The 26,514-nt window shown below is 56.2% G+C and overlaps 2 protein-coding genes across 9 annotated transcripts in view; one reads left to right on the forward strand and one right to left on the reverse strand.

Annotated features, from left to right (window-relative positions):
• The window catches only part of HDAC7 (histone deacetylase 7), a 45,385-nt gene extending 34,742 nt beyond the window's left edge, over positions 1-10,643 (forward strand). For all 8 annotated transcript variants that reach the window (XM_065934553.1, XM_065934549.1, XM_065934552.1 and 5 more), the window contains 13 exons: positions 486-619; positions 760-880; positions 1,133-1,182; positions 2,358-2,465; positions 3,344-3,399; positions 3,590-3,677; positions 4,834-4,953; positions 5,167-5,264; positions 6,447-6,565; positions 7,189-7,322; positions 7,640-7,724; positions 9,156-9,294; positions 9,438-10,643. In XM_065934553.1, the coding sequence (XP_065790625.1) occupies positions 486-619; positions 760-880; positions 1,133-1,182; positions 2,358-2,465; positions 3,344-3,399; positions 3,590-3,677; positions 4,834-4,953; positions 5,167-5,264; positions 6,447-6,565; positions 7,189-7,322; positions 7,640-7,724; positions 9,156-9,294; positions 9,438-9,483 (1,298 nt within the window). In that variant the 3' untranslated portion in view covers positions 9,484-10,643. The remainder of the gene's footprint in view (positions 1-485; positions 620-759; positions 881-1,132; positions 1,183-2,357; positions 2,466-3,343; positions 3,400-3,589; positions 3,678-4,833; positions 4,954-5,166; positions 5,265-6,446; positions 6,566-7,188; positions 7,323-7,639; positions 7,725-9,155; positions 9,295-9,437) is intronic.
• SLC48A1 (solute carrier family 48 member 1) lies at positions 10,587-19,570 on the reverse strand. Its single transcript, XM_065934554.1, has 3 exons — positions 19,312-19,570; positions 13,456-13,623; positions 10,587-12,842 (listed from the first exon to the last, which is right to left on the reverse strand). Exons 1-3 carry the CDS (start codon positions 19,445-19,447, stop codon positions 12,706-12,708), a joined length of 441 nt encoding a protein of 146 aa, XP_065790626.1. The 5' UTR covers positions 19,448-19,570; the 3' UTR covers positions 10,587-12,705.
• Between the last annotated feature and the right edge of the window lie 6,944 nt (positions 19,571-26,514).

Genomic DNA, 26,514 nt, shown 5'->3' on the forward strand with positions numbered 1-26,514 from the left:
AATGAGATTTTATAGTGTGTCATCATAGTATTTTAGCTTAAACATTTCTTATTGGTCGAGCAGTCAGGTGGTTATTCATTTTCCCCCATTTGAATTTCCCCAAAGCCACATCTGTCTTCTGACATGGCCCGGTGTCTCTGTGGGCTTCCCAGCTCCCAGTTTTGGGGGCTCCTGTTTGGGTCATCATATCCAGGCGAGCCCCCAGCCTCAGGCCTCCCTTCGTTAGGCCCCGAGCTCTTGAGGTCACGGTCATGGTCCTTGGGCCACACGAGGAGGGTCAGTGAGTCGGGGAGGCAGTGGCTTGTGGCAGTTGTGCAGCCTGGGGCCGTGTGGTGTGTGGGTGAGGTGCCCGAGGCTGCCTGGGTAAGGAGCTGGGGGTGTGTGTGCAGGCGCCGAGGGGTAGGCTGGGACACGGGGGACTGTCTGGGCTGTGGGGTGTGTCCGGGGCTCCCCGGGGCCCTGACCCCCGAGCCCACTCCCCGCAGGGCTGGTCTACGACTCGGTGATGCTGAAGCACCAGTGCTCCTGCGGAGACAACAGCAGGCACCCGGAGCACGCGGGCCGCATCCAGAGCATCTGGTCGCGGCTGCTGGAGCGGGGGCTCCGGAGCCAGTGTGAGGTGAGGAGGCGGGGAGTGGGCTTTGGGCTGAGAGCGGGAGGCAGGGAGCTGGGAGGGCCTGGAGCCAGTCTGGGCGGTGGGAACGGCAGGGGAGGGCTGCCCAAAGCAGAGGCTCAGGGGCTCCGTGGGTCCTTCCTCAGTCTCTCCGGGGCCGGAAGGCCTCCCTGGAGGAGCTACAGTCGGTGCACTCCGAGCGGCACGTGCTCCTCTACGGCACCAACCCGCTCAGCCGCCTCAAACTGGACAACGGGAAGCTGGCAGGTAGGGGCCCCCAGACCCCCACCCCCCGCCTCCGGCTCACCCAGCCCGAGCACCCTCCTGCGGTCTAGTCCTCGCTCTGCCAGGCTCGTCACTTCGGCGTCCAGGCACCCCCTTGCTGCCCCTGGTTCTTCTGCTGCCCACCTCCACCCCTCCCTGCCAGCCCCTCCCCGCCCTCTTCTCAGGGCCTCCCTGCTCCGGGCCAGCCCGGATGCTGAGCGGGTTCAGTTCATGCACCTGGGCCTCTCCCCGCAGGCCTCCTGGCACAGCGGATGTTCGTGATGCTGCCTTGTGGTGGCGTTGGGGTAAGTGTGCGGGGTCTCCAGACCTCCTCCTCCCTCCCGATCCCCCAGGCCCAGCCCCTGCCTGCTCGTTTTGGTGGTCCTGCTGGGCCCCGTGGGCCGGGCTTTCCCCTCGTCCCCCTCTGCCGGTTAGAAGCTCCTCATTGGTGGGTGTGTCCTCCTGAGCGTAGAGCCCCTTGGCTTGCACTTTGAAGGCCTCTAGTGGAGGTTGAGGAGGCTGAGAGAGCAGGGCTGAGCCTGGGGCTTGGGCTCATCTCCATCTGGGAGCACGCTGGCCTCCAGGCCGCCCGGCCCGGCGCTGTGGGTGCCTCTGGCATCCTTGGCGACCCAGGCATGTCTCTCCGACGCCCTAGCTTTCCCTGCTCCTTCTCACTCCGCCTGGGGACTTCTGCCTCCTGGCGGTGCCCTTCCTGCCCTCAAAATGTCCCCGTGGTGGTTTCCCGGCCGGGCGTGTGGAGCAGGGGACGGAGGCCTAGTCCTGGAGGGATGGGAACTGTCGCTGGGAGGCTGTGTGGGAGCCGGTCAGCGCCCTGTTCACGACTTCCCATTTCTTGCCACTTTCTGATTTTTCCAACTGTTGTTGCTTCTGTTTTCTCCTCCCTCCTCTCCCTCTCTGTCTCTGTCTTTCTTTCTCCAGCCTCTTGCGACTCTCTCTGCCTTCCTCGCCTCTCTCGGTCCACCTCGCCCTCCCCATCTCCCCATCATGCCCCCCGGCCCCTCCCTAGCCTTGAGGCCCAGGGACTGGGTTTGGGGGGCCTCCCAGCCTGGGCTAGGGGCCCTGAGTGGAAGACAGTGGTGCAGACGGCCCCTCGAGCTCCGACCATCCCGAGGGCCTGAGCAGAGTCAGCGGGGGCTTAAAACCCCCTCCAGGCCCAAACCCCAAGTCCCGCCCAGGTAACGCCATGCCCCCTCCTCTGACCGGGGAGGCAGGAGCGATGCTGCCGGCAGAGTGCTGGCCAGATGCGGGCTGGTGATGTGGACTGAAGCTGGGAAGAAGTTGTGCTGGGACTGGGGGACACGGGAGGCCTTGCCTTTGGGCGGTGGGGCATGGGGGAGGCAGTGCCGTCTGCCCAGCTCCCTGCCCCTGGGGTCCTAGCCGTGGGGTGGGTGCTGCCCCCGAGGCCCCGGCTCCTGTGGGAGGCCGTGGGTGAGGCGGGCCTTGACTCTGGCCCCCACAGGTGGACACTGACACCATCTGGAATGAGCTGCACTCCTCCAATGCGGCCCGCTGGGCTGCTGGCAGCGTCACCGACCTCGCCTTCAAAGTGGCCTCCCGTGAGCTAAAGGTAGGAGGCTTGAGTGGAGGGTGGACTAGCCATGAGGAAGGAGGCAGGGGACGGGCAGCGGGGAAGGCAGACCCAACACCCAGCATCGCATTCCTCCTGGAGATCACCGCAGGGTTTCGGGAGGGAAACCGAGAGCTCTGGGGACCCAGATGAGATCTGAAGCCTAGGCTCACGTTACCTGCTGAGGAATCAAGTCACTGGGCCCCTGGTCCTGTGGTCTCTGAGAGAGGCAGGCCCATGCTAATGCGGGGTCGGTTAACATGTTTGCTGTGTGACCGCGGGCAAGTTGCGGAGCCTCTCCAGAGCCCCGTGCCCTGGCAGACCGGCCCTTTGTGGTGCTGAAGTTTTTTACACCAGGCTGATACCCATGCCTGTTTGCCCTGGGCTTGGCGCCTTATGGGAGCCTGTGTTGAGCCCCCACTGTTTAGGAGCTCATGGCTCAAGTCTTAGCTCTGCCATCAGGCAACTTCCCATGAGTTATTAATATTAAATCCACCTAAGGCTCCAGGTTTCTCCTGTCTGTAAACCAGATAATTGCAATGTTTATCTTATGAAGATGTTATGAAGATTAGGTAACAGTTACCTCAGAGCATTGTGAGGATGAAATCCAGTGTTTACCCTGTGCTTAGCACAGTGCCATGCACATAGATTTTGCCCAATAAATAATAGCTGTTGTTATTACAAAGTGATAACAGTCAGGAGCCCCCAGGATGGGAGGTTCTGTGTTCACGGCCTGGGGCTCAGCAGAGGGCCCCTTGGTCAGTCACGCTGTCTTGCAGTCCCTCTCAGGGGAAGAGCCTGCGGCTGGGGGGCGGGTTCATGGAGGTGTGGGTCAGACGGTTGGCTGTTTGGTTGACAAGCATTCTTTCTGTTTCCAGAACGGTTTTGCTGTGGTTCGGCCCCCAGGACACCATGCAGACCATTCCACAGCCATGTAAGTCCCGGGGAGGCCTAGGTGGGCTGGAGCTGGGGGGCACGTCCTCAAGGCCCTCCTGCTGGGGGGGCTTGGTTGGCCAGGTTCCCCCTCCTTCCTGTCAGCCTTCTGGGGCCGGGCTGCAGACTGGTGGAGCGGGGGTGGCACGGGGAGGGAACGGGCTGGCACGACCTCCGTCTTTTCCTTCCAGGGGCTTCTGCTTCTTCAACTCAGTGGCCATCGCCTGCCGGCAGCTGCAACAGCAGGGCAAAGCCAGCAAGATCCTCATTGTGGACTGGGTAGGTCCCGGCTCCTGGCCCCTGCAGGTCCGAGAGCCCTGTGGAGGGAGTCCCGAGCCTGGCGACCCGAGACGTGGCTTTGTGTCCTACCTAGTTCTGCATTCGCCTCCCCGAGCCTCGGTTTCCCTGTGTGTAAACGTGGGTGAGGATAGTGCCCCCATCACGGGGCCTTTGGGAGGCCCGGAGCAGTTGGCCTGTGGGAAGGGCTCAGCCGTAACCGGCTCCCACAGGGGAGGAGCCATCTGAATGCTGCCTTTGGGCCTCTGTGGGCTTCTCTCTGTAGATCTGGTCACTTCTGCTCTTCCCCTGCAGGTAGTGAGAGTGCCAATAATATCACATAACATCAACCTACCACTAATCAAATCCAGACACTGGTGGTTTCATGCATCACATATTTAATCCTGACTCTGCCCTGGTTTACAGATAAGGGAAGTCAGCACAGAGGGGTTAGGTTGGCCTGTATACAGCCATACAGCTTGTAAGCCCTGAGACCCGAGGCCCCTTAGCCCTGGAGCACCTGTGTCTAACCACTTGGTACTAACATCTGCTTACGGGATGTTTCAGCGCAGGAGGGAGGAACGGGCCACACTTGCGCGCATGCGCAGTCCTCCTTCGCAGTCCCAGGCCAGGCAAGAGCCTGGGGGCGGTGCTCCGCACGCCTCTGAGGGTGGCGCTGGGCCTCGTTGTCCTAGTCCCTCTCTAATAGAGTGTGGTTTCCGTCACTTGCATCACGCCCTGACCTTGGGCAAGACGCACTAGTGAGGGTTCCCGATGTGTGACCCTGAACTCTTCCCTCTGCCGACACTCACCCTCCGCCAGCACGTTCTCTCCCGCGGCTCTGGCTGGCCGGCCCTCGGTGCAGCTCCGCCCCTTCCGGGTCTTATGTTATCATCACCCCCACCCAGCGTCTTATGTACATATCTTTACATAACGTGGGGAGACTGAGGCTTAGAAAGCGCACACGGAAAAAAAAAAAAAAGAAAGCGCACACGGGTCCCTTGACAGTTTAACTCTAGGAGCCCCCGTGTTCTCACCCCCAGGTCTAGGCTCCTGACCTTCAGAATGGTCACTGACCTGGAGACTTTTCCAGCCTGCCTCTGTCCCCATCTCTCTGCTTTCAGACTTGCCCTAATCCACTGCCCATCTCCCTGCACAGGACGTTCACCATGGCAACGGCACCCAGCAGACCTTCTACCAGGACCCCAATGTGCTGTACATCTCCCTTCATCGCCATGACGACGGCAACTTCTTCCCTGGCAGTGGGGCTGTGGATGAGGTAACCAGCCCACTGACTCTCCCGAGTGGCCCTAACTCTCTCTTGTTGCAGCTAGCTGTGTGATCCTGGGTAGGCTGCTGAACCTCTCTGATCCTCCGTTTCTCCATTTGGGAGTGAAGGGGCTGTATGAGCTGTTCTTGTTGTGCTGACATCCAGGGGTCCCGCTCCCGGGACACTGCTTTCTTCACATCTCTCTTGCCTCCTGTTTTCCAGGTGGGAGCTGGCAGCGGTGAGGGCTTCAATGTCAACGTGGCCTGGGCTGGAGGTCTGGACCCCCCGATGGGGGATCCTGAGTACCTGGCTGCCTTCAGGTAAGCTCAGTAGGCGCCCAGAGGAGGCCTGACCCAGGAGGGCCACCCTCTCCTCCCCTTTTCCAGCAGCACCAGGTTGGAGGTGATCAGGTGGTTGTCAGCTTGTCCTCATCTAATCACGAGACGTTATAAGCCAGCCCTGGAGTGGGCCTGTGGACTGAGACAAAGGGAAAGGCATGGTTACACCAGCCTCTAGGGGCACCCAGTCCCTGTGGGAAGATAGGAAACAGACTGAAAAGGTCAAGGCGTACTTTATAATGTCACACGTTACCAAGAGCCAGTGTTGAACCGAGTGCAGGGAGACAGGCAGGGGGAAGTGAGCAGGGCTGCTCTGTTCGGGCGAAGAAGGCTGCCTGGAGGAGGTGGGCTTTGCGTAGGAGCTGAGAAGCCTAAACTGTGGAGGAAGAGGGAAAGCAAGTAGGTGATGTCCATACTGGGGTCGTTGCTTAAGAAAAGCCATTCTAGAAGAGGGACTTGGCTCAGGAGCTGTTGTGTATTTCTCTCTGGGGGTTCCTAGACTCCATTTGGAAAAAGGGAAGCCTGGAAATAGGTCTCTGTATACTTTTCTGGAGTATTCTTAATGAGAGTTAATTTTGTAGGACCCCTGGGCTGGGGTTCCTGGCATCTGTGCACCCAGAGCCTAGGTTTACTGTCTTGAAGGACAGCAAAATGGACCCAGGGTTGGGTGAGGGGTGAGGGGTGGAGGGAGGTAGCTGTGAGGGGCCGGCAGGTGCAAAGGATGAGCATGGATCTGGTGGCCCAGGACCCCAGAGGATCTATTGCCCTGGTCAGCTCTCAGGTGGTGAGTGGTGACGTGGGGCCGACTCAGTCCTAAGCAGGTGACAGCTGAGGGCTAAGTGTTTCCAGTGTTGCCCTGAGGCTTTAGTAACCTGCCCCTTCCCTGTGGCCCTGCCCACCACTCCCCACCAAACACAGTGCACCGGCTCCTCTTTCATCCTTTCATCCTTGGCTCCTTCCTGCCTCTTGCCAGTTAACAGCCCTGGGTGGCTGAATCCTTAGGCTGCACCAGGGACATGGATGGCGGGCCAGGGTCAAGAAAGCCAGAGGCGTCCGCTCATCCTGCTGGGAGTGCTGAGAGCAGGATGCTCCTCTGTAAAGTTGGTGGGAGAGGACTGCCAGGCGGCCCTGCACAGCCTGTGATTCCTCTTCCCCCGCACACAGGATAGTCGTGATGCCCATCGCCCGGGAGTTCTCTCCGGACCTGGTCCTGGTGTCGGCTGGGTTTGATGCTGCCGAGGGTCACCCGCCCCCACTGGGTGGCTACCATGTTTCTGCCAAGTGTAAGGAGGGCCCCGACTCGGGGGGTGGTAAGGTCATGAAGGCTGGGCTGGGGCGGGGGCAGCGCTGCCCAAGTCAAGAGGGAGGTGACAGTGACTGGCCCAGGGTCATGAGCGTGGGACGGGGATCGTGCACAGGCCAGGTCGGTTCATCGAGGAAGGCCTAAGTCACACCTGGGGACTCAAGTCCCGCAGACTGGAGGCTCGGTCACAGGACTTCTCCCACCCTGACTCTGTCCTTCCCAGGCTGGGCGGGCAGCTTCTGGGCAGGGGTGGATGGGGAGGAGCAGAGTTCTCAGAACAGAGGGAGCCCACTCAGCCTGCTGAGCCTGGAGAACGGGGAGGAATATGGTGTATCTCGGGGGAAAAGACACGGGCTGGAGTCCCTACCCCCAGTTCAAGTCCTCCCCCATTACTTACTCGCCGCCCTTAACCTCATTGAGCTTTCAGGGAGGCACCCGAATAGGATTGACGGGGGGTTCCATGTGAAAGCCATTGGTAGAGTAGAGATTTGTCACCTGCGTCACTGCTTCTAAGGGAGGAACCGAGCAGGGAAATAACAGAGGTGGAGTGGGCCACCCTCCTCTACCCTGGCCCCTCCTAACCTCTCCTCACCCACCGTCTAGGTTTTGGGTATATGACTCAGCAGCTCATGAGCTTGGCTGGAGGTGCGGTGGTGCTGGCCCTGGAGGGTGGCCATGACCTCACAGCCATCTGTGACGCCTCCGAGGCCTGTGTGTCTGCTCTTCTGGGCAACAAGGTGAGGAGCCCGCCCTCAATCCGTGCATCTGTGGGGCAGGCAGTCCAGTTTTCCCAGGAGCACCCCAGGGAGCAGGCAGATGGGGCGCCTCCCTGGGGGCTTGCAGGTGGGCAGGGCGGGGGTGGCCAGGCCTGGACTGAGGGGAACAGAGTGGATGCCTCTTCTCTGGGTCAGGCCTCAGGTCAACGTCCCCTGCCCCAGGCAGAGCCAGGAGCACATGCCTATCTGAGCCTGGAAAGCGAGGGCCCCGGGGTGGGGGAGAGCTGGGCCTGTGGGTCCCTGCACGGCAGGCAGTTGATGCACGCTTTGTTCTGTAGGTGGATCCCCTCTCAGAAGAAGGCTGGAAGCAGAAACCCAACCTCAACGCCATCCGCTCCCTGGAAGCTGTGATCCGAGTGCACAGTGAGTGTGGAGAGAGGACCCTGTTGACCCCAAACTTGGGGAAAACTCGGGGGTCTGTTGCCCCCAGGGACCAGAGCCCCAGGTCTTCCAACCCCAGCCAGGCCAGGGGAGCTGCTGCTGCTTCAGAGTAGGCGTCCTGTAAAGTACCCCATAGTAATGAGGGGCAGGCGGCCCCACAGGTGAATACCCTTGGAGCCTTCCAGATGGACCCAGCAGGGACCGGCAGACAGTGGGGACCAGGCAGGACTGGCCTCCCTTCCCCAGCTGCTGCCCTAGGCCAGGCCCCTGCCCCCAGCAGCACTCAGGCCTTGTTTGTGGAAGTGCTGGTTCCCACCCTGACCCTCAGTTCTGGCCACAGGGTCTTAGGAACTCTACCTGCTTTGGGAGCTGAGTCCTAGGTTAACTCCACATTTGGAAAGCACTTTAAATTTTCAACTTCAGCTCAGCATCTAGGGAGCACTTTATATGCTACCCATGATCTGTGCAGTGTGTGTGTGAGTTGCTCAGTCGTGTCCACCTCTTTGAGACTCCATGGACTGTAGCCCTCCAGGCTCCTCTGCTCATGGAATCCTCCAGGCAAGAATACTGGAGTGGGTTGCCATTTCCTCCTCCAGGGGATCTCCTTGACCTAGAGATCAAACCTGGGTCTTCTGCATTGCAGGCATACTCTTTGCCATCTGAGCCACTAGGGAAGCCCCAAGATCTATGCTAGGGATACAAAGATAAATAAAACAGATTTCCCACATCTGGGCTCAGCATGGGGTCATACATGACACTGAAGGTGCTGCTATACTTGGCATGGAGCCCTCACACTGGCCAGGCTCTGTGCTGGGCATGTTCCATGGACATTATGTCTCACAGCAGTAGACAGGATGGTCACGTCCATGGTCTGGATGGGGCAGTGGGAGCCCTGGGCAGATAGGTGGCTTCCGACGGCCGCACAGAGCGGCTGCAGTGTTGGCCAGCTCTCCCGGTTCTGTGTCCTTCCCACCTCCCCTGTCCTGTGCTGGGCTGAGCACTGCTGGGGTCTTCACGTGAGGGGGACCCTGCGCTCCAGGAGACTGGGACTCAGGGCTCTGTGACGTCACTGTGACGCCCACCCCATCCAGGGGAAGGAAGCCCAGATGGTGGTCATGGAAACCCTACACCCACGGGGATGGGTCAGCAGAGGGGGTGGGGGAGTGGCCTGGACTTTGTGAGGGCACCTCACCGCACACCGAACCCTCACTTGCTCAGGGTTGGGGGGATCAAGTCGGGGAGGGTGTTGTGTGGAGGTGGAGGCAGCTGAGAACTGACCCCATGCTGAGGACATGCCTGCTACTCTGGGGCCCTTGCCCTGAGATGTCCAGCCTCAGTACCAGTCTAGGACATGTGGCTGGCAGGTGGGGGGCCTCATACCCCCGACTGTTTCTGAATCAGCTTCTTGCCCAGGTGAATACTGGGGCTGCATGCAGCGACTGGCCTCCCGTCCAGACTCCTGGGTGCACCGGGTGCCAGGGGCCGACGCAGAAGAAGTGGAGGCAGTGACAGCGCTGGCATCCCTCTCTGTGGGCATCCTGGCTGAAGAGCGGTAAGAGCCTGGGCTGACGGCCCCTCCCCTGCGGGGGTCCCCCCAGGTCCCGGCACAGCCGCTTCAGGCTTCTCGGGAAGCTGGGCCCTGGCCCGCCCCAGGCCCCAGGCCCTCTGGCGGCACCACCCTTGTCCCTCCCCCAGGACCTCAGGGCAGCTGGTGGAGGAGGAGGAACCCATGAATCTCTGAGGCTCCAGAACGGATCTGCCACCCGCTGCGCCCTGCCCCGCCCCGCCCCGCGGACCTGGTTCTCCTCCAACTTCTGGCAGCAGTACTGGTTCCCGGGGTCTTCAGAGATCCTTCGGGCAGGTAGTCGGGGCCAGAGAACAGCCTTGACAGTCACCCAAGGACCCTGAGAAGGCCCAGGGCCTAGGACAGGGACCAGAGGACCTTGGAGGAGGCAGGCTGCGCGGCCAGCCAGGCCCCGGTAGGCCTCTCCCCAACGCAGAGTCTACCCCTCTGGGTCCCGGCCCCCAGCGGGGCCTGGCTCCTCAGGACTGCACAGAGGAGGACTGGGTCAGCTGGGCCCAGCCCATAACCACTATCCTAGGCTCTATAGACCCGGGACTTTGCACACAGCCCCAGGCTTCACACAGAAATGTGAACGTGGCCTCTGCCAGAGTGGCCCTTCCTAGGCTCTGGGGGCTGGAGTCCGGGGAGGGAGGATGGTTAGGAGGAGCCGAGGGGTCCCGTGTCCCTGGGTGCCGGGGAGTTCCTCCTCTCCTGCTCCCTGGGATGACTCTGGAAGCTTCTCCCCACCGCGGGGGAGTGAGGCAAAGCCCCCTCTGAGAGCAGGCACGGCAGGCCTCCCATCTGGTCCCTGCCCCTGCCAGAGGACTCCCTGCATCCACCATCTCAGTGCCCTGGGGGAGCAGACAGGTGCTCTTGGAGTTCCGTGCTTCCTGATCCAATGGTGCCAAACCCTTCATCTCCCCTCAGAAGCACAGCACGACCCCCCAGGGCTCCCTCAGTCACCACGCCCCTCCGTGAGCCTTCTCTCTTTCTGGGGTCTCCGGGAGCCCAGCTGACTCTTGCCCTACGTAGGACTAGCTTGGCTGGGGGGAGAGTGGGTGGGAGAGTGGATGGAAGACACGGGGGAGGGGGGCTACCCTGGCAGAATCTTCGAGGCTTCTGGGGTTGAGGCCTGGGGCCACGAAGGAAAGTATTTGTGTGTGTGTGTGTGTGTGTGTGTGTGCGCGCGCGTGAAAGAGTAAGAGGGAGTGTGTGTGCGTGCAAGCGCGTGTGTCTTCCCCAGGACCACTATACCCTGTGTATGTATGCATGTTTTTGTAAAAAAGAAAAAAAAAATGGAAAAAAATCTGAACAATAAATGTTTTATTTGCTTTAAAGGTGCATGTGAAAGGGCCCCCGGGGGATGAGGGGTGGGCAGTGGGCCTGCAGCTACACGGCACAGTTTATACCTGATTGGATGTGGAAGAGAAGGGACGGGTTGGGCTGCGAGGCAGCTCCCTCCAGCTCCTTGATCTGTGGCAGCTGCCTTGCAGGAAGAATCTATCCTGAACCCACCCTGGCTGTCTCCGCCTGCCCTAGCTCTGGGTAACAGTGAGGCAGCAGCTCTGGGTCCACAGACAGAGGACCGGTTAAGGGGTGGGGGACAGGGAGGCCTGCAGACCCACTCACTCGGGCTTCCCTAAAGAGTCTTAGTCCCAACTGGGACTTTAAGTCACGTCAGGTGAGTCACATCACCTCCCAGGGCCTCTGTTTATCAGCTGAAGGCTCCTGAGATAGACACTGCTGGGTTCCTGCCTGCTCTAATGCACCTTGACTCCTTAAGCATCTACTGAGCCTAGAAGAGAAAATGGTGAGATGACAGGATGGGGCACGCTCACCCATGTGAGGTGCTGGGGCTGCCGGCGCCTGTCTTTACAGTTCCGACACGGCCAGGCTTCTTCGGGCAGCACAAGCAGCAGCCTCATTAGCTAGGATCTGGCCTCAAGTCCTCAGAGCCTGGAGAGCACAAGGAAAGCATGTCCATCCCTTCTGTCTTGGCCTCTTGGGCGACAGGCACTTGGTCCCACCGGCATTGCTGAAGCTGTGCCCCGGGGCATCCACACCTTGGCTGGGGGTGTGCTGAGGGGGCTGGAGGAGGAGTGCTGGGCTGGGGGTTTCCCCATGGGGAGTCCCTCAAGTGGGACCAGGGGGAGAGAACCTCCTCTGTTAGGGAAATGGCTTAATGAGACAACTGGAGAGCCCCCCGTCCCCACCCTTCCCACCCACTGCTCCCACAGTCCATCCCGCAAGAAAGCACTGGAGGCTGGCAGATAGAAATGGCTGCTGTTACTTCTGCTAAAGTGACAGTGACACAGATAAGGCAGAGAGCCGAGGGGCAGGGCACATCGGGTGGGAGAGGGGTGGACCGTGCACAATGGCAGCTGAAGAGAAAATCGATGGAGCCCCTTCCCTCCCGAGCACGGTGAGCCCTTGGGCCGGTGTATAGGCAGTAAAGCAGATTTTGTCTTTCGGAAGGGAGATTTTGAAAGATAAAAAGCTCTCATGAAGGGGAGCTGGCAGGGGCGGTGCGGGGTGGGGGTGGGGGGACAGCGCATCTGGGGCTGCAGTGAGTCGGGTACCAGGAGGAGTGCCAGGTGTGAGAGGTGTGAGAGGAAATGTTGGGCTATAGAAGCTTCATTTGAGAGTTGCTTCTAGCCCAATCTGTGCTGCCCCCTTCCCTAAAGCCCTTTGGGGGGCAGGAGCACCTCCCCCAAGACCTTGAGTCTGGCCTCATTTGGGGCATCCTGCTCTGATGTACGTGGTGAAGGGGTGACGGCTCTAGCACGATCTTGGAGCCAGCGCTGTGGGAACAGGGTGGGGAGAGGGACGCTGAGCTCCCCCCCCAGGTCCCCAGGCCTTGGGAAAAGAGAGCCAACATCACCCACCCCTGGGACCAGTGAGTTCAACTACCTGACACATGGGGGACACAAGGATGAGGGTGCTGGGGTGGGGGTTGAGAAGTCTCTACTAGAGATCCCTTATTTGACCTGACCTCCCCAGGGTCCCACCCTGCCTGAGGGAGAGGGCCCGGGGCAGCAGAGACCATACGGCCTGCCCCTGGGCCCCGGGCACCGCCAAGGCCCCACTGCCTTCACTGTTGCCCTGGCCTGCTTACAAGGACTGCCCACTGAGTGCTAAGAAAATAGATCCACGTTTTAAAGGTCTAAAGCTGCCCTCCAGCCAGGCTGATGAGCAGCATGGCAGGACCCCTGCCCACAGCACCCAGGGCTCCCCCGAAGGGGACAGGACAGCTTCATGGAGACCACCATCCGTTGTCCTGCTGTGTATTTTCCGCCTCGGTTCTGGGGTTCCCAGGGGGTGTACAAGTCCGCCTGATGTCTCAGAGGCTGAGTCCAGGTCCTGAGGACTGTCGGGGTGCAGAGCCCTCATCCCGTGGGGTCAGAAATCGCTGAGGATGCTAATGTCAGCAAAGTCAGCCCGGTAGCGGTGGGCGTAGAGGCTAAGCAGGAAGGCCCACTTGAAGGAAATGAAGCTCCAGACACAAGAGAGGTAGTAGCTGTTGGGGTCTGTGAGGCCTGCAGGGCAGAAGAATCCAACTGTGACTCAAGAGGACCTCGCCCTTGACCCCTAGCCACCACGCCACAAGCCCCAGGCCATTCTTCCCCACAGTCTCCAACAGAGGCTGAACCGATCCAGTGGAGAGATTAGGTGTAATAGAGGTTCCGGAGCATTCAGAGTTTGCCAGCAGGAAGCAGAGGGGATGAGGGTAGGTCAGGGCTGGCTAATCAGAGGTCTGTATCATCATCCATTCTGCTATTGTGACACTGACCTTAGACCTCTACCTTCCAATCTGCTTCAGCATCGGAGCAGCAGAAAGGGCCTTTGGCTACTTGCAGACTGCAGCCACCAGGGGGCGCTCCCATCCCGAAGCTGGGCGGGAGGCTAAAAGGCGCCGCTAACTGCACGTTCCTGGGTGCTGACTGCAGCTCACAGTTCCCCCTTCTAACACAGGGACGGGGGTCCATTCTCCCCACTTTAACAATGAGAAAACGCCGGCACAGGGAAGTTAAGTGATCTGCCCAGTCCTGTGGGCATCACCGTTGGACATAGCATGGTAATCCTGGAATCTACTGAGCGCCCCACCCGGCGGCCCGCCCACACTCTCTCCGCCCGGGCGGAAGCCCTTACTCTGGTGTCCAGTGATGGCCAGCACCAGGAAGGTGCAGAACGTGGCGACGGAGACGGCCGAGAAGAGCACGCCCACGAAGAAGAAGCCGCGCAGTCCCTTGAGCCACGTCCTCCAGTAATCCTGCATGTACATCACGTGCGTCACCAGCACCCACAGCGCCAGCACACCTGCCCGGGAGAGAGCGAAAGAGACTCAGGCAGGGGCCCTTTCGTCCTCACCTGCCGACCCCCAGGGCCCTGCGGGCCCCCCAGGCCAGACTGTTCTCAAAAAAACAGCAAGGCAGTATGGGCCTTTTCTCCGTCCCTGTTGAGTGGAGTTTGCTGGAGTCCACAGTGGCCTGTGATGTAAAGAGGACATGAATGCAAAAGCAGCTGAGAGATTTTGACTGCCTTCCAGTAAGCCAGACATTAAAGAGATTTGCAAAAATATGAAACCATGTCGTTCTTCTCCTTAGTTTTTTGTTTTGGAAAACCTGAGTATTTCTTACCAAAAATATGTTCCTTATCACAATGTTATTTTTAGTATTATAGGTTAAAATGGTTAAGAATTTTTAATTCCTCAGTATTAATTTCTAATACAGCACATCTTGATAGATATAACCCACATCAACAACATCTCCTTGGGGTTTCCCCACATTTTAAGACCATAAAGGGGTCCTGAAGTCAGAAAGTTTGAGGACCACTGCAGTCCAACCTGCCTTCCAAAGACTGCCTACTACCCACCCTGGGGGCCACAGATGTGCGGGCATTGCTCCCACTCTGGTGCTGCTCCTGGGCTTCCCAGGCGGCTCAGCAGTAAAGAATCTGCCTGCGATGTAGGAGACGCAGGTTCGATCCCTGGGTCGAGAAGATCCCCTGGAGAAGGGAATGGCAACCTACTTCAGTATCCTTGCCTGGAGAATTCCATGGACAGAGGAGCTTGGTGGGCTAAAGTCCATAAGGTCACAGAGTTAGACATGACTAGCACTTCTTCTGATGCTCCTGCTCCCCCACCTTCAGAGGCCACCACCACCACATTGAAAGGCTAATGGCGTGGGCAGTGGGGTTCTTCCCCACTCCATGTATTGGTTTTATGGGATGGGGAGGCCCAGTGGTAAAACCCCCAGGACCCACCCAGTGCCCAAGTGGCCACCTTCTTGCTCTTGGCCAGACTCCGTTCTATTTATCTATTTGGCTTGCCATGTGGCATTCAGGCTTGTAGTTCCCTGACCAGGGATCAGTCCATGCCGCCCGCCAGCAGTGGAAGCACAGAGTCTTGATCACTGCACTGCCAGGGAAGTCCCCTGCTAGACTCCACTTTCTAAGTTGTTTGCTGAAAGGGCAGGCCAGTTGCCCCCAGCTGGTCCTAGGTTTGCCCTCTGGGCCTGGCCGGGCTCTTCCCCTCCAATGCCAGCTGCCAGTCAGCCGATACAATGAGTGCCCTCTGTGCCAGGCGCTGCCTGCCACCGCAGCCCAAAGAGAGAAGCAAATATTAATTCCATTGGCAAGGGTCTGGGGCAGAGCTGCAGGGTCCCGACAAGGGAGGAATGAGTTATGAGGCAGAGGCAGCGGTGTGGGGACTGCTGTATCCTGAGAGTCAGGAGGCCTTTCAGAAAGTGAGGCGCACACTATATGCAGAGGAGCACCGGGAGCTGGGGAAAGCAGTGGTCAGCTCTGGCAGGGGGGAGAGGGAGGGGAAGCAGATACGGAGATCGGGGTGGGACGGTGCTTTGACTGAATCTACGATATCTAAGGGAGTTCACTAAATTGTCTATCCCTTTTTACGTGCCTGAAATATTTCATAATTTTTTTTTAAGTTGGGGGAAAATAAGAAGGTGGGGGTGGGGGGGAGTCATCACAGATCTCTACTCTAGTTACCACCTCAGAAGCTGTCACAATTCAGGCAGCCTGGCAAGGGACAGAGAACCACAAGACTGCCAGCCAGGAAGCCTGGGCTTGGCACTGTGGGGCTGCCCATGACTCTCAGAGCCTCCGCATCTGAAAGCAGGGACGCTCAAAGGTCCCACCAACCTGGGAACTGGGTGACCCAAGGCTCCCGGCGAGTGAGGACTCAGCTCCGCCAACACCTGCGGCTTCCTCTCCCATGATGTTCGACCCACGCTCTCCCAGCTCAGACCCTGCTCAACCCCCCCCTCCCTCAGGGGTTAGGGGCCTGGAATGCGGCCCTAGAGCCAGGTCGAGCCAGGACAAGCATGTCCTCATCCCTGCCTAGGCAGGAAGCGGGTCCAGGCTAGAGACGGACAAAATACCAACCCCCCGGCTTCTGCGTATGTCTTCCACGATCTGAATGGATGCGGTGCTAGTCACCCTTCCCAGAAGTCTTTCCCAATCATCTCACGTGCATCCTAAGTGTTCACTGGGGGAGCTGTCTGGTCTCTTAAAGGGCCCTAGGGAGGAAGGGTATTGTCACCGTGTACATCCAAGGGGCCGTCAGATGGGCACCTCTGTGGCAGCTCCACTTGCCCTCTGTCACCTCACTGTGCCAGGGAGGGGCTGAAATAGATGGCTCTCTGATGTTTCACACTCAAAGATTCTGGAAGCCAGCTTAAGGGAAAAATAAGGAGGTCAGAGCGATTCCCCTGTGACTCAGCAATTTCTGGGTTAGGAAACTGAAATAAGGGCCTATGAGATGCCCTCTCTTAGTCCACTAGCTGCGCTCCAGCAGTGCCTCCCAAACACCCATGTATCCGCCCCCACATCCACCCATGTAGCAAAAAGGGCTGACCAGGAGGAAGAGGAAGATGACCATGTGTCATCGGGGTGTTCCAGATCCCAGCTCTCCGTTAATAAGCAGGCACAACCTGCCCCCGCCACTCACTTCCCCTGCTCACAGGCCTGGCCTACAGATAAACACCAGTCACATCTGGAAGCAGGCCCATCCCCACTCACCCTGGCTCCTGCTTCTGCCCCTCTACCTGTAGAAGAGGGACCGCCCCTAATTCCACCCAGGTGGTCAGTGAGCCAGCCAGAGCCCCCGGGTCCCTCCCACGCCTCAGCCCTGCTCCCTTCCCTGGGACACTCTAGACTGCGAGAAGCCTGGTCTGCACGGCTCTCTCTCTCTCTCGGGGCAGAGAGGATAGTTTCCCAGGCCCACCTAGCTGCGTGTCCATGCCAGACCTCACTCCTTGCTCCAGCCCACCTGCCTCAAGGAGCAGGGCCCTGCTTGGCCCGGGGCAACAAAGGCACACAGCTGGTCAGTGAAAGAACCCGCAGTGGCTGGGTTAGAGGTGAGGAGCCAGGAGGAGCCCGGGGGGGACCACAGGGAAATGCAGACAGTGAGCCACTGAACCCGGGGCCCACTCTGTTCCCACAGCCCTCCCCCCACCGCTGCTTGTCTCACTCACAGCTCACGGGAAGAACCCAGAGCCCGCTAGACACCCAGCCAAGCTTTCCAATCTTACTCTCTATTTTGGTCTACTAGACCTAGAGTTGGTCTTCTTCCCAAGGGTTCCCAAGCAAAACCATTTCTCCAGCCTCTCCTCCAAGCCACTTCTTCCCAGACACCCACCCGGATCGGGGAGAGTGGGTCTCCACCCAGGCACATTTTCCCAGGGGCTCCAGGAACGCAGCGGCCCCCAGCGGCCCCGCCTGGCACACAGGGGAAGGAGTACGCTGGGGCTGCCCTCTGGTGACTCGGCAGTTTCTGAAAATGCCAAGTCAGAAGTGGGGGGCTCACAAATCTGCTGATGGTTCACCCCCAAAAGAGGAAGAGGCCGACGGGCTGCAGACGCGCTCAGCACCCACTCACGTGGCGCGGCCGTGTGGCCCTCACCGCCCCCCCCCACCTGCCACGCTGCTACCACGAGGGCCACAACCACGGCCGCCACTACCCCCATCGCCGGGCATCTTCGGTGCTGCGACGGCTGCCAGGGAGGTGCCAGGACCCTGCCCCAGCGGTTGCTGCCCTCACACTGCTCCCCACGGGCAACTCCATAGCTAGCCTGTCTCGGAGCCTGAGGGATGTTTTCCGGGAGGGAGAGAAGGCAGGACTGGGTCAGAGGGAAACCCTGGGGCTCCCCAAGGCTGCCCCCAACGGGAAGCTGCAAGATGGGTGATTCAGGGAGAGGACAGGCAGCTGTTACATTCTAGACCTGAATGGGGGCCTCACACAACACGCCTGTCGGCAGCATCTCCTCCCATTCCTTAACAGAAGAGGAAACCAAGCCCCAGGAGGCATCGATATGCCTACGGTCACACGGCTCCGTGGGGCTCCCTCCATCAGGTCAGCCTCCACACACCCAGCTCGGCTTCCGGGGTGGCCCTTCCTCCTCACCCCCAACCAGCCCCCTCCGGTAAGGTCTCATCAGGGCAACCCCCGGGCCTCGCCTGAGGAGTCACACCGCCATCCAGAGGGAAAAGCAGCAGGGCTAACGGACATGGAACACACTGCAAGGACAAGAGAAGCAGGAGGAACATGGCAGGCGGGGGGAGAAGGGCGTGCAGACGGGAAAGGAGCCAGGGGTCTGTAGATAACTGAGCAGAGGCGGGCAGGCTGGTTCCCCAGGAGGACAGGAACCCACAGGTGGGGAATCCCAGCAGGCATGAGGAGCAGCCCAGCCGGGCACCCGCTCACCCTTCCTTGGAGACCCCCAGTGCTGGGCTTGGCATTGCTCAGGCTGCGGTAACCTAGGCCCCTCTTACAAGGCAGAAACCCCACCTCCGTTCCTCCTCTATCCAGACAGTAGTCAGTAAGCTTCAGGGCAATGAGCAAATCTAGTTATTTTTAGTTAGTCCATTTAGGGCTCTTTTGGCAGAGTTAGTTACCAATAAGCTCATCCTAATGTAGAAGCATTATCCTCACATGTACTTTTTTCCCAGAGTGCTTTCCCACACATATTATTTCATGGAGCTGTGTAACCCTGGGTAAGCTATTTATTTACACTAAGCCTCAGTTTAAGCCTGACCTGTAAAACGGACACAAGAATAATGCGTAACTAATTAAGGATTAAATGAGATGACAGAAGCAGTTTGCTTAACAGGGTGCCTGACACATAGAAAGCGTTTAAAAAAAAAAAAAAGTGAGCAAGTAGAAAAAAATATGTTTCGTCTTCTCACCAACTCTACAACACAGAGAGGTTAACATCATGCCCGAAGATGCAGAGCGTGCACAGAGCATTGGTAGGCACAGGACCTCCACCAGCGCGCGGGCGTTCTCGACACCAGTGCTAGCCTCCTCTGCCCTGCTGGAGGCACAGGAAGGGAGGCTGGCGGGGTTGAACCGACCTTGGCCCAGCAGCCCCAGCAGAAGGGTGGTACAGAGACACCGACGTGGTGGAAAGAAAACGTCAGCTCCCCCCAGACCCCTAGCGCGGTCCTGAGTCCCCGCTGAGGGCTCCGCCGGGGCTGGGCTCCACCCTAGAAGGAGGCAGCCGGGCTTCCCCGGGAAACCCAGCTCTCCTTTCCACTGACTCCTTCTCCGCGCTCACCCAGCCTCCAGGGAAGGGGCGCGGATCCCCCAGAACAAGTGCGTGTGTGTTTGGGTGTCTTCACGCCTGGCCGCCCATAGGAGGTGGTAGGGCAGCGGGCGCGCAGGGGCGCTGTCACCGAGGCACAGGGTGGAGAGTGGACGGGCTAACCCGGGGGCCGCGGGGCTGGTGAAAACTGCAGAGGCGGGACATTGGGGCCCCGAGCCTGGGGCGGGCATCGGGTCCCCGAGGCCCCCGAGGGATGCCCAGGAGCCCGGGCCCACGCGGGGCCTGCTCTGCCCACGGACGTTCTTGGGTAAACACGCCACCCACTCCCCGGGGAAGCGCCGCCCGGGAGGAGCTTCCCGGAGCAGCCGCCGGCGCCTCCCCGCAGCCGGGAGCCCGAGCCGCGGGAGCCGGACCCCAGCGCCCCCCGCGCGCCCCGGGGTACCTGCGAGCCCCCCCATGGCCGCGGTGCCCGGCTGTCTGTAGACCACCGTCCAGACGAGGAAGATGGAGAAGCCGGCCACGGAGCTGAGACCCGAGTAGGCGGCGCGAAGGCCGAGCTGCAGGCGGGACGGGGCCATGGGGCTGCGGGCTGCGGACGCCGGGCGCGGAGGGCGAGCGCGGCCGCTGGTCACAGGTGCAGGGCCCGGAGCCGGAGCGGGGAGCCGGGAGCCGAGCCGGAGCCGCCGGCCGCCCGCGCTCCGCCCCCGGCCCGCCCCCTGCGCCGCCGGCACAGCGCCCTCCCCGGCCGGAGGCCGCCCGCGCCCGGAACCACCGCGGCTAGCGCGGCCTGGGCTTGCCTGCAGTCTACGGCCCGGATCTCTTGGGGATGCCGCCTAAAAGGGCAGGTTCCGGGGCCCGTCGTCCGAGCTACCGTATCAGGATATTTAGGCCTCGGCGGGGCCCGGAAACACTCAGTTCTACAAACCAGCCGCGGTGTTTGCTTTTAAAATTTTTCACGTTCCCGTTTAAAATTTAAGATGTAAATTTCTCTTTAAAAATCAATTATGAAAAATTAAGATATAGGAAATTACACAGCGAATATGATTGCTTTCGCGCCTATCCATCCATCAGGTTCCCTCCTCAGGCGTTAAGCAAGTCTCAGCAGATGCTTCTCTTGGAACCCTTCTCGTCTTCTGACCTCAGATTCCCTCCCTTCAAGGACAGCTCCTTTCTTTTATCTCCACATGCGTACCCCTCCCACCCCAAATCTACGCCAACGCCACTTCCATCAGAGTCAGACAAAGCCAAGGAAGAGACTGGAATCTGTAGCAGGTGTATCCTGAGCTTCGCCTGCGGGTCCAGCCCCATGCTGGGAGAGAGAAAAATGTAGCACAGGGAGCCCTCAAACACTTAAAATATAGTGGAGGAGTCTCATCGCATACTGGCACGAAGAAAGTATTCAATATACCTTGTATTTATTTTTTTTTATTTTATTTTTTTCCAATATACCTTGTATTTGTTTCTTTTCCCTGCTGTAGCAAATTATCACAGATCTAGTGGCTTCAAACAACATACATTTACTATCTCGCAGTTCTGTAGGTCAGGTGTCCAAAAATGGAACTCAGAGGGCTAAAATCTAGGGGAGGGCAGGGCAGCCTTCCTTTTGGAGGGATGAGGGGAAAAGCTGTTTCCTTGCATTTTTCAGCTTCTAGAGCTGCCCACATCCCTTGACTCCTGAGTGTCTTCAAAGCCAACTCCTTCATCTTCAAAGCCAACAATCACACCACCCTGACCTCTGCTTCTGTCATTACATCATCTTTTCTCTCTCACTAACTCTGCTGCCTCCTTTTTTTCCCTTATAAGGACCCTTATGATTAAGAACCTGGATAATCCAAAGTAATTTCCCCATTAAAATCCTTAACTTAAGCACACCAGCAAAATCCCTCTGGCATGTGAAGTAATAAATTCACAAATTCTGGGGATCAGGACACTGACATCTTGGTGGCCCATTATTCAGCTATCACATCTCTCTGGAATGTCATCTCCGTGAACAGCAACTGTGCCTCTTTTATTCACACCAACACATAAAACAGTTTCCGGCACATCAAATCCCCTTGGTAAACATTTGTTGAATGGATGAATGTGAGTGAATGAAGGTTAGAATTAAATAACAATAAAGGAGATCATATACAAGAAATCTAGTTAGGACATGATTAGTTGCCAAGTGAATGATGTAAACCACATTTGCCTCACTTTTTTTTTTTTTTTGGCTGCACTGGATCTTCATTGCTTTTGCACAGACTTTCTCTAGTTGCAGCAAGTGAGGGCTACTCTTCCTTGGGGTGAAGGGGCTTCTCACTGTGGTGGCTTCTCTTGTGGAGCACAAGAGAAGAAGGCTCTAGCGTGCCAGCTCAGTAGTTGTGGCCGGGGCTTAGTTGCTCTGAGGCATGTGCGGTCTTCCTGAGACCAGGGATCTAACCTGAGTCACCTGAATTGACAGGCAGATTCTTATCCTCTGAGCTACAAGGGAAGTATTTGCTTCACTTCTGAATAGTCTGGGGAGCTTCTTTAAAAAAAAAAAAAAAGACCCCAGAATCCACCCCTGCCTTATTAAGTTTGAATCTTGGAATATTTTTAAAATGAGAAGCGATTTTAATTTGGTGATCTCGGTATCCAGCCCTCCTTTGGGAGCTACTGATGGAGGTAGTTACTGCTGGCTGTTCCAAGGAGGGAGCAGGCCCTGTGGTCCAGAGTGCACTGCCGTGGATGACTTCAGAGCTGGCCTGCGGGGTTACAGTGCACGCAGTGGGAGCAGCCTGGGTGACAGCCCAGAAGGAAGAAATAATGTGGCAGGTTTGGGAAACTGTAAGTAGTTTGTGGTCTGTGGGTGGTGTAAAGGGTTTTGAAGTTGGAATTATTCTGAATGAAAATGGCCTTGCTTGCTCTTCTTAGAAGGTTTCCCCCTCTCTGTGGAGCCAGGGGAGGGAAGTAACAGTTCTGTGTTTAAGAAATGTGGCCAGGGTAATAGTGTGAAGGTGAACTTCCTTTGAAAAGACCAGAAAGCAGAGAGGCCATTCAAATCCTTCATCTCCCTATGCTTTAGTTGTCCCGTCTGTAAAATGGAGACAACTGTGTTGTTTGCTTCAAAGTATTTTGTGAGGAGTCAGTGCTTAGAAGAGTGACTAGTATGCAGTAGGTGCTTCATAAACGTCAGCGAGTATGGTTAGTAGCAGTGGAAAGGCTGTGAGGGCAAGAGATGATGAGGGGAGAATGGAAGGTGGTTCGGGCTGAGTCAGCGGGAATGGGGAAGAGGGAACTGATTCAAGAAATATTTATGCTATTTGAACCTTAAGGTCAGGTAGCAATTAACTAGCTGGGCAGATAGAAAGGAGGAGAGCAAAAATATTTATGAATGCACATGTCAGGACTATTGGAGAGGAGTGAACAAACTTGTTACACTGGAGAGTGAGGTTGTGCAAGAAAATAACGAGAGATAATTATGTAACAGTAGCTTGGGCCCAGGATATAACACAAGACGATTAAGCGCAGGCTGAAACTTTGGCTTAACTGTGAAAGCAATAAGGAGCTGTTGAAGAATTTCATGCTCAGATGCGGTTACCACTTACTATGTCACATGAGTAGGTTTCCCCTAACTCAGGAGAACTTTCTGCCCAGAAGAAAATAATTTTCTATATCTGCCCTCTCTGCACTGGTAGCTACTGGTCACATGTGGCTGTTGAGTATTTGATATGTACCTAATATGACTGAAGAACTAAGTTTTTAATTGATTTTAATCTAAATGGCTACACATGGCTTGTTGTTGTTCAGTTGCTCAGTTGTGTCTAACTCTTTGTGACCCCATGGATTGCAGCACGCCAAGCTTCCCTGTCCTTTACTATCTTCCTAAAGTTTGCTCAAACTCATGTCCCTTCAGTCGGTGATGCCATCCAACCATCTCATCCCCCCCTGTCACCCCCTTCTCCTCCTGCCCTCAATCTCTCCCAGCAACAGGGCCTTTTCCAATGAGTCAGCTCTTCACATCAGATGGCCAAAGTATTGGAGCTTCAGCATCAATCCTTCCAATGAATATTTAGGTTTGATTTCCTTTAGGATTGACTGGCTTGATCTCCTTGCAGTCCAAGGGACTCCCAAGGGTCTTCTCCAGCACCAAAATTCAAAGGCATCAGTTCTTTGGTGCTCAGTCTTTTTTACGGTCCAACTCTCACATCCGTACATAACAACTGGAAAAACCATAGCTTTGACTATGCAGCTTTTTAATATGCTGTCTAGGTTTAATATACTGTCTAGGTTTGTCATAGCTTTTCTTTCAAGGACCAAGCATCTTTTAATTTTGTGACTGCAGTTACCATCTGAAGTGATTTGGGAGCCCAAAAAATAAAATCTGCCACTGTTTCCACTTTTCCTCCATCTATTTGCCATGAAGGGATGGGACCAGATGCCTAGTGGCTAGTGGCTACACATGGCTAGTGGCTGCCATATTAGACAGCACAGGAACCTCTCAGAATCTCTGCTGCTCTCTCTGCAGGGTGGGAATGATGTGTAATCAGCTTGTTACAGCAACTGAGAAATATTGAGATGCCGAAGTTAAAGCACTCAACGCAGTAATCTGACAAATTATTATCGCCATTTTAAAAATTCTTGTTATTGTTATTACTGAACATGGATAGCACAACAAAAACCATGTCTTAGGAAAGATTATTTAGACTTTAGTATCCAAGTTAGATTTGATGGGAAAAGAAAATTGTAGAGGGGAAAGCATACACAATGCTATTTTTACGATATGATGTGGGATAAAGATCTTATCTGGGGACTTTCCTGGTGGTCATTTAGACTCTGAGCTCCCAGTGTAGGGGGCCTGGGTTTGATCCCTGATCAGGGAACTAGATCCTGTATGCCACAATTAAAAGATCCTGCACACCGCAACAAAGATCCTATATCCACAACTAAGACCTGGAGCAGCCAAATTAAAAAAAAAAAAAAAAAGATCTTACCTGGAGAAGCCAGGAGAAGGGAAAATCATGAGAGGATTATGAAGCTGCAAAGCACACAGGTGTGCATCACACATGCTCTTCTCCCCACATCAGCTTCCTTTCCAAGGGGCTTTCAGAGAGCGAGCTCTCATTGCAGTCCTAACCCAAGAAAACACCACTCTCCTCAACCAACATCCCTAAGAGAGGCAGCCACTATCCCTGCCTGTGGCAGAGACCAGCAGTGCTTACCAAGAGCATCTCTTTTTCTGAACCATGACCTACTGAATTGGAACTTTGAACACTTCCCAGCTTCCTTGCAGTTAAGTTGATGCTATCAGAGACGGTTCTGAGCATTGGAATCAAAGCAGAAGCAATGTGCCCCATTTCCAGGCTGGACCCGTACAGTCTCCTGTGCACCATGCATTCCCTCCTCCCATTCTGTGATGATTTTAGAAGCCACATGTTGAAGACAGCTGTGCCACATGATAGAAAGAGCCTGGGACCCTTAAATGAATGAATGAACAGAACTACCCACTCCATTCCCCCAGACCCTCCCTGGACTGTGAATGAAAAACACTTTTTTGTGTGTGTGCACCAAGTCACTGAGATTTCGGGCTTGTTACAATTAACCTCATTACCCTAATTTACCTTCCCTCATTCCATTTCAGGTCATGTAAACATCTCTTACATGGATAACCTCTGATGTCACTTTTAACTTGGACCACATCAATATTAAGACAGACTCCTAACTCCCACCCCCGGGGCATCTTGTCTCCTAAGACATTTCTTTCTCACTCCTCCTAAGCAGGCACATTCCAGACATAGATCTCCTCCCACAATGCCGACTCACTGGAAAAGACCCTGATGCTGGGAAAGATTGAGGGCAGGAAGAGAAGAGGGTGACAGAGGATGAGATGGTTGGATGGCATCATTGACTTGATGGACACGAATTTGAGCAAACTCCGGGAGGCAGTAAAGGATAGGGGAGCCTGGCAAGCTGCAGTCTGTGGGGAAGCAAAGAGCTGGACACGATTGAATGATTGAACAACAACAGCACAATGCTAGGAGCTATACGCCAATTGATTGAGTTTATTGGATGTGTCGGGGCTTCCTCCTTGCTGCTTCTTAATCCCCACACAGAAGGAACTCTGATAGCCTTTGGGATATATCCTTATTCACTATGGCTTCACCCCATGTCCAATTCATTAGCAAGCACAGTTGGGTCTGCCCTCTCTTTCCTCTCTGTCCCCATGCTTAGTTGGAGCACCATCGTCACTACCTGCCCTTCTGCAGCAGCTCCCTAACCCGTCTTCCTTCCTCTGCTCCTTCTTGCCCTTCCAATCCACCCTGCAGCCACCAGCTGGAATGGTCTTTTAGAGGCAGCAACCAGAATACAGCTCTCCCCTGCTTAAATCCCTCAATATTTTCCATAGTAATTCGGGTAAGCAAATCAGAGCCTTGCCGACTCCAACCAGTCTCACCTCTGCCCATTTTGGTTCAGGTACACTGGCCTTCTTTCTGTTTCTTGAATGTGCCGAGGTTGTTCCTGCTCTGGGGTGTTAGTAACTTTGTGTCTAGAAAGCTCTTCTCTCTCTCTCTCTCTTTTTTTTTTTTGACCATGCCTTGTGGCAGGCGGGATGAAGTGAAAAGTAATGAAAGTGTAAGTCACTCAGTTGTGTCTGACTCTTGTGACCCCATGGATTATAGCCCGCCAGGTTCCACCATGGGATTCTCCAAGCAAGAATACTGGGGTGAGTTGCCATTCCCTTCTCTGGAGGATCTTCCTGACCCAGGGATCGAACCTGGGTCTCCTACATTGCAGGCAGATTCTGTACTGTCTGAGCCACCAGAAAAGCCCATCGAGCAGGATGCGGGATCCTAGTCCTTGATCAGGGATCTAACCCACGCCCCCAGCAGTGGTAGTGTGGAGTCCTAACTACTGGACTGCCAGGGAAGTCCTGGAAAACTCTTCTCTGAGTGCTTATAAGATTGATCATTCATCATTCAAGCCTCAGGTCACATGTTACTTCATCAGAGAGGCAATCCTGTCCTTATTCTCTAAAGTATAGCCCCTATGGCAACTCACTCCAGTACTCTTGCCTGGAAAATCCCATGGATGGAGGAGCCTGGTAGGCTGCAGTCCATGGGGTGGAGAAGAGTAGGACACGACTGAGAGACTTCACTTTCACTTTTCACTTTCATGCATTGGCGAAGGAAACGGCAACCCACTCCAGTGTTCTTGCCTGGAGAATCTCAGGGACAGAGGAGCCTAGTGGGCTGCCGTCTATGGGGTCACACAGAGTCGGACACGACTGAAGCGGCTTAGCAGCAGCAGCACAGCCCCCTACTCTGTCTTACATGCTGTGATAAGTGACATCTTATCACTACATGAAACTGTCTTATGTATTTGTTTAATCTTTTCGCCCTCACCCTTACCATCCCATTGAACATAAATCTCCATGAGGGCAGGGGCTTTATCTGTTAGGGATCAGCTCCTCTAGGTTTGTCTGGGACTGTGCTGATTTTACCATCACAGGTCCAACATTTCAAGAAATCCCTGAGTCTATGGAAAACTCTCATGGTTAGTGGTCTTATTGCCTGCCTTGATCACTTCTGTATTCCCAGTTCCTAGTCTAATGCCAGGGGCTTAGGTAGGAACTCAATAAATATTTGTTCTATAAATGAAGGAAAGAGTGGCCAGCTGTCTGTGAAGA

This window comes from Muntiacus reevesi, chromosome 4, assembly GCF_963930625.1.
Source record: "Muntiacus reevesi chromosome 4, mMunRee1.1, whole genome shotgun sequence".
Taxonomy (NCBI): domain Eukaryota; kingdom Metazoa; phylum Chordata; class Mammalia; order Artiodactyla; family Cervidae; genus Muntiacus; species Muntiacus reevesi.

Bases quoted from the DNA above. Each gene is read 5' to 3' on its own strand.
- SLC48A1 (XM_065934554.1), bottom strand. From the start codon at position 19,447: ATGGCCCCGTCCCGCCTGCAGCTCGGCCTTCGCGCCGCCTACTCGGGT. The intron at 13,624-19,311 runs GTACCCCGGGGC...TCTCCCGGGCAG, and splicing joins GGCCATGGGGGGGCTCGCAG to GTGTGCTGGCGCTGTGGGTG. The intron at 12,843-13,455 runs GTAAGGGCTTCC...TCTGCCCTGCAG, and splicing joins GGCCATCACTGGACACCAGA to GCCTCACAGACCCCAACAGC.